This window comes from Mus pahari, chromosome 2 (genome assembly GCF_900095145.1).
Source record: "Mus pahari chromosome 2, PAHARI_EIJ_v1.1, whole genome shotgun sequence".
NCBI classification, from domain to species: domain Eukaryota; kingdom Metazoa; phylum Chordata; class Mammalia; order Rodentia; family Muridae; genus Mus; species Mus pahari.
The window spans coordinates 104667869-104679872 of record NC_034591.1 but is presented as its reverse complement, the minus strand read 5'-3'; the positions used below and the strand labels follow the sequence as shown (position 1 = coordinate 104679872).

Sequence of the window (12004 nt, the reverse complement as noted above, 5' to 3'; positions counted from 1 at the left end):
GTTCAGTGAGAGTCCCTGTCTCAAGAGAATAGGGAAGAGTGTGGTAGGGGAGGAAACTCCTCTTCCTCCAAGGGTATGTGCAATGTGCCCCTCCCCCAAACAAGGGAATGTCTAACTAGGCAGCGTTTGGCTTAATGCATCAGATGGATTCACTCAGTGTTACAGGATTTTATTAACACATTTCTGTTTCTCTCTGTGTAGAATTGAGTATTTGTAAATTGTAGATTTTATTCAGTTTCATTGTTTTGTAGGTTGCTTTCACTGGAAGCATTTTCTTCTGATTGGACTTTGAATCCTTTACTCCATAGCCTGAGTGTCAATGCTTTGCAGGGGTGATCCTGAGACTACATAGCCATTCTCTTCCTTTTGCAAACTTCGTTTTACAGGAGAACGAGGCGTGTGTTGGAGGGCACGTTCGAGGCGTGTGTTGGCGGGCACGTTCGAGGCGTGTGTTGGCGGGCACGTTCACTTTGGAGTAGTTTATTTGGTGGTGAGATAATCCACTGACTTTCGACATTTAAGCTAATTTTGTGTTCTCACCCCTCTGCCTGGCTTGTGCTCTACCGATGAGCTGTACCCTAGCCCTGCAATCTCATTGTTTTTGTATTCTTGTCTATTTTATAAGTCACTACTTCAATTTACACAGAATTTAACACACTGTTTCTTTTTATTATACTATGCTGGACTATTGTTGCAATAATAGCCTTTTTAATACTAATAGTACTGGGAAAACTTTTAAGCAGAACTGATGTTACCCCGTCTTGACCCTGAGTAAATAGCATTTCAGTTTCTTCTGTCCTCATGCTGTACCAAGCGCCTGGACAGTGTGTCAGGGTGTGCTGAGCACCCTGGAGCTGCTGTGGCTCCTCTCTGGATCTTCGCTTTCTTACTTTTCTTAGTTGCGATTGTTAAGCTCACTGACTATGAGGAGTTGGCTCTTGTGTCTCTGGTATCCACTGACTGCCTGGACTGTATCAGGTTCTTCGTGTAGTGGATAGCATGAGTCAAAGCTGCGATGAGAAGCACGGTGAGGGCGTTTGGAGGTAGGGATAACAGGGGGTTTGTAAAAGCACTCTCATTTCAGTATCTACTTTCTAATGTCCTTCTAATGAACAACTATAGCTCAAAATAAAGGCGTTTGCTGATACTGAAGGGCCTTAAGGGAAGAGTAAGGGGGATTTCTGTTCCTGTTTCTGATATGTTATGTATTTAGATTTAGTTGGCTCAGAAGAGCAAGGATGGATGGATGGCCCCAAGTGAAGGATTTTTGACAACACTCGACATTTTGAAAGATTTAGCTTGATGGCTCTGTAATCTGTGTGATGAAAGGAGGAGTGGACACTTTAGCTTTGGATTGGTAGATCCCTTAAGAGCGCTTGATGATTGGATTTCTTTTTTTTATAATGAGCTTAGACTTTTCTGCATTATATAGTTAGTATTCAAATCCTACTGATGGTAAGTAACATGTGCAAAGAAATAAACCGATATAATTTTCACAACAATTGTAAAGCTTTAATTACACTTATTTGTTATGTGTGTATGCATATATCAAAAATACATTATTAGGAGACCATCCTGTTTACTAATGCATGGAGATTTCAAGTTTATTTAAAAATCTCCTGGTGTTAACTAAAGACATTTGTATTTTAAAACCTAAAACAGTTAAACAAAACTTACTTATTTAATGTGCATGGTGTCCTGTCTGCATGTATGTCTGTTTCATGTGCGTGCAGTGCCCACGGAAGCCAAAAGGGGGCTTTTGGATCCCCTGAGACTGGAGTTACCAATGTCTATGCACTACCGTTGTGGGTGCTGGGAATCAAACCTGGGTCCCTTGCAAAGAAATAGCCCATGCTTCTAATCACTAAGCTGTCTCGCCAGGCCTGGAATCTTTCCTAAATTAGTTTATTACAGGTACTTAGTTCTCCCCATAGTTGGGTGAAAAGTATTCAGATATACTCTTACTTCTGTGGCTATGTAAGAATGCTGATAATATAAATGTACACAAATAAAAGAATATGTTAATGGAAAATTTTCTCATTAAGTTTTTCCAGGACTTAGTGAGTCAGATTTCTGCATAATATGGTTTATCAATGTCCAGTTAAAATTGTTTTCTTTGACTGGGCGATGGTGGCAGCACGCCTTTAATCCCAGCACTTGGGAGGCAGAGGCAGGCAGATTTCTGAGTTCGAGGCCAGCCTGGTCTACAAAGTGAGTTCCAGGACACCCAGGGCTACACAGAGAAACCCTGTCTCAAAAAAAAAAAAAATTGCTCTCTTTGAAGACACACTTTACCATTACTGAGTCATTAATTAGACTTTATTCTAATCATAAGACAACAATGTATGACTTTACTAGTATCTTTTGAATACTAGACTGTGCTAGATATATTAGAAATTAGAACAGAACTTCTTTGGGGCTAAGGAGTTAGGTAGGCAGGTAAAAGCACTTGGCACATAGGCCTGAAGTCTTGAGTCGACTCCAGAACCCATGTAAACAGTTCAGAGATGTGTTTCCGTAAGCTGAGCATTCCTACAGAGCAATGAGAAAGGATGAGAGTCCACTGTAGAAACAAGGGGTGCTTCTCAGGTGGAAAGAGAGAGCTAACTCCCATGCATACTGTGGTATGTGTGTAAGCCCCCACATACAGTAAACACATTTTAAAAAGTATAGATTATAGATAGAAAAAGAGAGTTTAAAATAAAGCATTAAAGTAAAGCATTTAAATTATAACTATACTTATGTTCATCTTTTAAATTTTATTATATATGTGTGTGTGTGTGTGTGTGTGTGTGTGTGTGTATGTATGTATGTATATGGGATTTTCCAGTAAACATGATCCTTAGATGTAGGAGGAAGGAAAATATCTTTTTACTCTTTTCTTGCAATTGCGTTTTGAAACTTGACATTGTGTTTAACAACGTAGAGTGTCAAGGTTCTGGAACAGGTCTGATCTTAAATAGTCAGCAACTTTTGAGGTAGGAATTAGAATCTGAGATCTTTAATTCTATGGAGTAATTTTTTCTCCATTTTATTATTTCTGATTCATGATTCTATAACTAGTAGGTATTCTCTTTAAAAAAATTTTTTTTGGTGTTAAAATTGCTGATTTACCTTAAGGGGTTTTAGTGATTTATTTGAATAAAGTTTTATATTATAAACAACTATTTAATCTATCTAGTCTCGGGTCCTTGTCCACTTTAGTACCTTTACCTGTTAATACTTATCGCTGCCTTGTATCTGCAATTTTCAGAACATATTTTAAAAATAACTTTTGAAGAAACTATCTTTGGTAATTGGAGGTAGTCGGTGGAAAATATCATCTAAAATAGTGCAGTATTAGTTTTGTTTTTGATATGTGTCAATTACTTGTAATTTCAATCTAAATGATCTTCATGGAAGGAGTTTTATTCAGAAGGACAACTGTCCTTTTAAGATAGCTGCAAAGGAAGCAGTAATGCTGAGAGAGTAGATCATCCTCTCCTGCCTGGTAGCTTTTCACTTTTAAACTGTGTCAGAAATTATTAGGAGAAAATCCATGGCAAGCGAGAGCTGTTGCAGGGACAGGTACATTTTGGATAGACAGTGGGGAGTCTTCCTGTGCTGAGGATTATTATTATTTTTTAATCTTTCTTATCCACTGAGTAGCTCATTTAACTCATCAATTGATAATTTTGTTTGTTATCTTGGATTCTTTCAGAAATGGAGGCTAGAGCCCCTTTTCATATGTCAATGATTGCAGTAAGTGGTGCCAAGCTTGCTAACCTGTTTAGTGTAATTTTATACATAGTTGTCTGGATACCAGAATTGTGGATCATTCATATTCAGTTATGTTTTTCACAATCTGCTGCACCGCTGTAGCTGTATTCTTTATTGATTAGATCCATAGGAGTCCATGTTTCTACCAGTCCTCGGAGAAGAGCCAGCGCTTGCCAATGGAGACGCAAGTGTGGAGCCAGTTGCATCCCGGGGATAGCTTTTCCCTGTTACTTGACAAGTACACTTTCCATGTTTTCTCTGCAGAATCTGAAGTGGAGATGGAGTGTACTCTGAGGTAAGATTGCCTGGTGAGATGCAGGTGAGTGATGGTGTTTGTATCTGATTCCTCCCCCTTCACAGATGCTTCAGGGAAATCACTCTAGGGTTGAGTCACACTTGGGCTGCAGTAGTCATTTGTCTTTCTGGAAAACACTTGGCTTTGGAGACTTAAGCCTTGTGGTGTTTGCTCTAATGTGTGCTGTCTTTTACCTTTGTATTCTAAGGTTTCCACAAAACAGAAAAGTAGTTACATGTTTACTTGAATTTTTAGCTTTCTTAATTTTTAAGATATTAGTTCTGACTCCTATAGCTGAATTTTTCTTACAATAACACCATAAAGTGCAGAGTTGAACGACTGAAGACATTAGGTAGTAGAGTAATTGCTAAATCACAAACTAGTTTCTGAGCCAGGTGTTAGGCAGTTACTGGGCTTCATTTTTCAGGCTTTAAGTGACAGAGTTCAAATACTAGACCCATAGGACTAATTGAAAATATATGAAGTATATATGAAATATAAATTTCATGATATCATTGATGTTTTTGTGTATTTTGCAATTACCTCTATTTTGCATTTGTTACCATATCAAAAACTTAAAACCGTTGATAACAGACTTGTGTTCATATGCTCGACACTGAAAAGCCAGTATATGGCAGAGAGTTGTAGAAAAGCAAGTTTACTCAAGAGCCAGCACCCTAAAAAGTAGAGGGGGCTTTCTTTTCCCCAGAAGACCATCTTGAGATGGAGAGGAGGTGCACACTCAGTGTGGAGGTACAGCCGTGGGATGGAGAGGAGGTGCATGCACAGTGTGGTAGCACAGCATCTTCATCATCAGGCATGGGCTTTGTCTTTTATTTTATTTTCCTGACTGGAAACTCAAAACTCCTAGGGCTAATAATCTCTGTATTCCTTTAGACAAGCACAGTATTTGTCTGCATGTTACCCATCCCAGCAGTTCACACACTCTATGTTAGTTGATGTGCCAGACATGAGATAAGGAGGGATGTCTTGTTTTCTGATGTCATCTGAGCGTTGCCATGCGTTCTGGTTTTTTAAGGTCGATTAGAGCAGTTAAGGTCTTGGTCATCTAGGTGTTTTGTATTGAACGTAGAAGGGAAAGGCAAGTAGAGGAAACTCTGCCAAACACAACTGCTAGGAGTAGCCACTGTTAAGCATGGCATAAGTTTTATGTATTTGAACATAGAGAAATCATAACAGTGACTGAGGGAGTCACGCTACTGATGTCTCTGTGGCGCAGCTGAAGAAGGCAGAGTCATTTGAGACTTGCCAGGTTACATGACAGGCCCAGGTTCCAGACTAGTATTTCCAGAATGATGCTCTTACAGACTGCCCACTGCTGTACCAGAATGACTGCCTGGGTACCCACTCTGCAAGTGCCCAGAGGATGGCCAAGTCAACCTGGAATAGTCTTATATGGAATGAAATAGGGAAGGAGGAAGGGAGGAGGGAGAAGGAGACGGTGAGAAAGAGAGAGTGCCTGTTAGTGTTAGATCCATATTAAAACCTGGGCAAATCTCTCTAATGTGGCAGGAAATTTACAAGTATGTAAAGTATATTTTGAATTCTTGTTATGTCCCCAGCTATGGGTGCAGAGTGGGTGTTGGTGCCTTGATTATCAGATTGAGTGATATTGTGGTGAGGGTAAGACTTTTTCCTTGGCTAAACTTCATTGTTGATAAGGAAGGAAGTAACACAATTCTGTCCCTTTGTGATATTTTCTTCCAGGAAGGTTTAGTATATTTTTGACATAGTAACTTATTTTTTCCAAAGTACTAAAATTCTTAGCACTTATATTCCATACAAATAACTGCTGGTTTCAAGTACTAATTCTGAACAAAGCAATAACTTGTTGATAGAAATCTCATTTTAATGTGACAACGAATAACTTTAACATTCATTTGTAGTTACAGAAGGGTGTGGGTTTGGATGGGGGAGGAACTGGGAGGATCTCAGGGGGAGGGAAAGATTCAGAATGTGTTGTATGAAAAAATCTGTTTACAATAAAAGAAAAACGAAAGGAAAAAGTTATAAAATCATTTGTAATTCTTTTAAAATCAGTTTCTTTGTATTAGCATATTTTTTATATTAGAGATATTAAAAAAAGCAACATGTTTGAACATAATTTAGATTATATTTTGAACCCGTAAGGATAACTTAACCACCAATGCAATCTTAGGTATGAAGGCTATTACTGAGGAACTCACATTTCCCAATTTCAAAACCTGCTACAAAGTGCAGTCATTATGTGTCTGGCATAATGTCAGATGTAGCTCAGTGGAGTTGAGGGTTCAGAAATGAGCCCTTATGTTTATGGCCTTTACCTTGGACAAGGGCACAACTTCTTTTTTTTTTTCTTCCTGATGGCTTAGGATGATGAACATTTCTATTTTTTCTTTCCTTTTTTTTTATGAGATATTTTCTTCATTTATATTTCAAATGCTATCCCGAAAGTCCCCTATACCCTCCCCCTACCCTGCTCCCCAACCCACTCACTCCTGCTTCCTGGCCCTGGCATTCCCCTGTACTGGGGCATATAACCTTCACAAGACCAAGGGCTTCTTCTCCTAATGATGGCCGACTAGATCATCCTCTGCTACATATGCAATTAGAGACACAAGCTCTGGGGGGGGGGTACTGATTAGTTCATATTGTTGTACATCTTATAGGGTTGCAGACCCCTTTAGCTCCTTGGGTACTTTCTCTAGCTCCTTCATTGGGGGCCCTGTGTTCCATCCAATAGCTGACTGTGAGCATCTACTTCTGTATTTGTTAGACACTGGCATAGCCTCACAAGAGACAGCTATATCAGGGTCCCTTCAGCAAAATCTTGCTGGCATATGCAATAGTGTCTGAGTTTGGTGGTTGTTTATGGGATGGATCCCTAGATGGAGCAGTCTCTAGATGGTCCTTCCTTCGGTCTCAGCTCTGAACTTTGTCTCTGTAACTCTTGCCATGGGTATTTTGTTCCCTATTCTAAGAAGGAATGAAGTATCCACACTTTGGTCTTCCTCCTTCTTGAGTTTCATGTGCAAATTGTATCTGTTAAGTCCATTTGTTTCATAACTTCTGTTAGTTTTAATAAGGGCATCAATTCTAATCAAACAGGCTGAAGTTAGTTGTCCAGACAGTACTGGAACAGCTAATATCCACAAAGAAAAAAATGAAGTTAGACTTTCACTTTATATCACATAAGAATCAAAATGGAACAGACATCTAAATCTAAAGAGGGCAGCATAGGTATAAATCCTTACCACCCAGCACCAGGTCCAACAGCAAAGTTTCAGCATTTGATAAATTGGATTTCCTCCCATTTGAAACCGTGTATGCTTATGAGAACAGTCAAGAAGCAAAAAGAAGAAGTGAATGACAAAATATTTATAAGTCATATATGTCTATAACATCAACATCTAGAATATATAAGCAGTTACAACTCAATAACAAAGAAAAACATGATTTTAAGATGTTCAACTAATTAGAATAAATATTTCCTAAAATGAGCATGAAAAGATAGTATCACTAGTCATTGGGGAATTTAAGTCAAATCTATAATGAGATTCTCTTAACAGTTTGAAAAAAAAATGCTTATTTAGCTCCTAGGCATCTGTAACCAAAGACATTAGTAAATGTTGATATTAGCATATGGAGAACTGGAATTCTCATATACTGTGTGGTGTTATGAAGTAATTCATTCTCTTTGGAATGCTCATATTGTGATAATTCTTTAGACTTTTAAAAATAAAAACATCTGTATGGCCTTGCACTGCCCCTGCTAGGTTTATACGCCCAAACTGAAAACACGAGTTCACACAGAAAGGTATACATGGGTGCTCACAGTGACATCGTCATAATAGTCAGGGTGGGGAAACAAGCTGAATGCCTCAGCTTTGGAGTGGGTAAGCAAGTACAGAATAATCTAGGAATGGAGGATAGTTCCTGTCATTTCCTATGACTCCTACCATTCAAGTTCAAGTCTGCTTTTGAAAGAGGTTATTCCTTATTTTAAAACTGCTAAAAGAAAAATTTAAAACTGTCAATCAGACTCTACATGTTTCTGAAATCTCTCATCTTAAGTTTTAAAGGCGTATTTATTTTCATTTTATGTATGTGAGTGTTTGCCTGCATGTATGTGTGTAAGCGCATCATCTGTGTGCCTGATGTGCACAGAGACTAGAAGAGGGCATTGGAACTGAGGTGACAGACAGTTGTGAGCCATCATGTGGTTTCTGGGACTAAACCTAGGTCCACAGCGAGCGTTCTTAGCTGCTGATCGTTCTCTTCAGCCCTGGTCCATCATTTTTAAAGACTAATGTATGATGTGATAATATATGAAAAACATGTACTGTAGTATTAACTGTGCTTTTAGGCTTTAGTTGGACAGAATGAGCTGAACACCCCAGTGAGAAGTCCTCAGAAGCATAGAACTGAACAGTCTCAAGGCTGCCACCATGTGTTATAAATGATAGAAAACCAAGTTCCGTTTTATTTTATAGAAACAGTCAGATGCTTGATGAAGATGATATATTGAGTGAGATGCAGAAGTCCCCTGTGGTTAACTTACCTGATAAGACAACTGGTGCCTCACAGCTGCAAGGAAGCCCTGAATTAACCAAGACCAAGTGTCCCACCATAGATCCTATGGTGAGAATCGTAAGACGCACCATTCTAACCTGGTCTTTATTTCAAGGAGAGCGAAGACAACTGAAATCATGCATGTTACAATGCCTTGGGTTTTTAAGTTAGTCTGTAGAGGTCACGCTAGGCTGACAGTTAAGCAAATAGGTAATGAATTTCTCGTAAGAACTTTAACTGTTGTGAATAGCTATGTTAATACTAATTTTCTTCAAAGTAAATCCTTTTTCAGATTCACTAAGGGTGGGTGGTTACCTTTAGGAAATAATTTATGGTTCTGTTAGTCCTCTTCAGGTGAATGCAGAGCTTTCAGTGAGCACCAGCCACATCCTACCCAGAGGAAAAGAATCCTCCCAGCTTGGATGTTAGCGGAAAGTCCAAGTGCTCAGAGCTTCTCCACACCCGCTGAGGGTGGAGGTAGGTTTCAGGTTTTGTTGATGTTGAGTTTCGAGGAAACATTAAAGACAGGGTTAAGGTTCTTCTCAGCAAATAGATGTAGAATGGTGGCTGCACGCTGTATGGGTTAGCCTGGGACTTAAATCCTGTTCTCTCTATTTATTCTGAGACATGATCTCAAACTTACTATGCTCCTGCCTCAGTCTCCCGAGTGTGGTATTACAGGTGTGGGCTTGCCCTGCCTGCTAACCTACATGTATGTGGAATATAATTTAAAACATAAGCTGTTACTTTATACCATTTGTCAAGCAGCATTCTAGCTGTTGATACCTCATTGAGCATGTGGTAGTCCTCTTATTGCCAGATGCACTGGTGATATATTCTCAGGTGGGCCTGTTGGTGTCACATCTGAGATAAAAGGGCACAGCAACCAGAATATTAAACTAATTAAATAAGACAGTACCAGGTACCCAGTGTCTGTGACCTCATGTGATCTTGTCCCAGTCCAGCTTACTGTCCCAGCAGCCACCTCAGTGATTCATGTCTTTCTGCTGGGTATCCACTGTCGCAGCACTTGAAACACGCTCTTTTTCCATGTCAGGCCCCAGGTTTCCTCCACAGCACTGTAAAACAAACAGCAGCTTTTAGTGTTCATGTTGGACACTATGACTCTGTTAAGCTTGTACACTAGTTCTAGTAGGTCTTGGGGAGGTTCTAGAGCAAGACTGTCTTTGTATAGTTCTACTAGGTCTTGAGGAGGTTCTAGAGCAAGACTGTCTTTGTATGGTTCTAATAGGTCTTTGGGGAGGTTCTAGAGCAACTGCCTTTGTATATAGCATTTTACTTCTTCCCACTTTGTTTTTAAAATTTTTCTTCACTTCTTTCTCTTTTTGTCCAAGTTGTCTACAATTTTGTCCAGTACAGTTTTGATGAGTGTTGGTGATATTATACATTTCTCTTAGTTTTGATAGAAATAGCTTTTTCCTCAAGTTTGTTAATAAAAATTATAGGTTTTAAATGTATTCTCTTTTTCATATTGAAGTTCTTTTCTGTGATTTTTCTTAAGGTTGCTATTTTAACAAATGTTAAAAGTTAAGTGTTTTTCTTACACATAATTAGCATTTTGAATATCAGACTCACTTTCTTTGATAAACCTCTTTGACTTTGGGCAGTTTTTGTTTTGTTTTGTTTTATTTTGTTTTTGTTTTTAGTTTTAGGCATTGAACTCAGTCTTACTTGCTGAGCAAAGTTTACCTCATATATATCCTCTGCAGATTTTCTCTTTTTATGTCCCTTTTATTTGTTAAAGATTTTTAAAATTGCTGTTTTAAGTGGTGTTCAGCTATAATTATATTTTAGTGTAAAGTCTTTTAAGGGATTTTAATGTAATTTCTGGCCTGGTAAAATGTATTGAAAAATGTTACCCTTCTCTGTTTCCTGTGTGTTGTGATAGAGTACTATCGCAAAGCAACACTTTCTTCCTCACAGTTCTGCGGGCCAGAAATCCAAGATGTGGCTTATTGATAGCTATCACTATGTATCATGTCACATATAGACACTGACACACACACAGACATAGACACGCAAGACACACACAGACACATACACACACACTCAACACACTCAAATGGGTAGGTGGAAGAGCAGAGATCTACTATCCTCTTCACTTGAGGGGCCGTAATCCCTCATCCTCATGAGTTAAACGCTTCTCAAAGCTACTGCCTCCTATCCCAATCACAGGAGGAGTAAGGCACAGTCACACAGGAAATTTGAGACGTAACAGACAGCCGGGCGTGGTGGCACACGCCTTTAATCCCAGCTCTCAGGAGGCTGAGGCAGGCGGATTTCTGAGTTCGAGGCCAGCCTGGTCTACAAAGTGAGTTTCAGGATAGCCAGGGCTATACAGAGAAACCCTGTCTCAAAAAAACCAAAAAAACAAACAAACAAACAACAACAACAAAAAAACCCAATGAGATGTAACAGACATCCATTTGTAGCAAATGGCCTGTGTCACTTACTTCTCTTGTGCTTTGGAGACATTGAGTACAAGCACCACAACACAGCAGCTGGTCTGATAGTGAGGATTCACAAGTGTGAATTCACAAGTGTGAGTGTGCCAGAGACTCCTGTTTAAGGAAGAGGGAGCAGGATAGTGCAGATCTCAGCACAGCACTCAGAAGAACATGCAGTTCAAAATGGATGAAGTTTTACTTCTAGAACTTTCCATGATTGACAGTAAGTGAAACTGGGGAAAGTTACTGGATACAAGGTGACTCCTCTATGTTAATTACATTTTGGTTTGATTGATATTCCAATTGATAAAATGGACACTTGCTGAACTGCATAGTGTTGGGGATGGAATGGGTTAATGCGTACAGATGAACAGGAGGTGGGACAACCACATACAGCTAAACAAGGAGGCAGGCTTAATTAATATCATTAGGAACTGGCTCTGTAGGAGAATGGTTTTCAGGCCATAAATATCAGGGAAGAAAGCTGTGCTGAATAGTCTCTACATACATTGTCAACATCCACTCTCAGACTCCGTAGAAGGCTTTGCCCAAACTCTCTTGGAGCTCAGACATTGCCCATTTCAACAGCACACATTCATTCACTCAGGGCTTCTTCTGTTATCTGCAGCCTGTTTGGCATTTATTCCCTGAACTGCTTCAGGCCCCTTGAATGTTCTTTAGAATAAGGCCAAGAGACCAAGGCCCATAGGCCAGATGTGGCCACTGCCTCCTTTGATAAGTAAACCTATGTTGGAATACAGCCATGCTCACCTGTCTGTATCTAATGGCTACTCTCTGTTATGCAGGCAGAGATGAGAAGCTGTTGTAGACATGCCATGGCCCACAGAGCTTTATATTCTCTTTTTCTTCCTTCCTTCCTTCCTTCCTTCCTTCCTTCCTTCCTTCCTTC

The 12004-nt window shown here is 39.4% G+C and overlaps 1 protein-coding gene across 2 annotated transcripts in view; it reads left to right on the top strand.

Moving 5' to 3' along the window:
* Aplf (aprataxin and PNKP like factor) overlaps positions 1-12004 on the top strand; it is a 42458-nt gene that overhangs the window by 3923 nt on the left and 26531 nt on the right. For both annotated transcript variants that reach the window (XM_021191235.2, XM_029535704.1), the window contains exons 3-5: positions 3882-4054; positions 8548-8695; positions 8971-9103. In XM_021191235.2, the coding sequence (XP_021046894.1) occupies positions 3882-4054; positions 8548-8695; positions 8971-9103 (454 nt within the window). The remainder of the gene's footprint in view (positions 1-3881; positions 4055-8547; positions 8696-8970; positions 9104-12004) is intronic.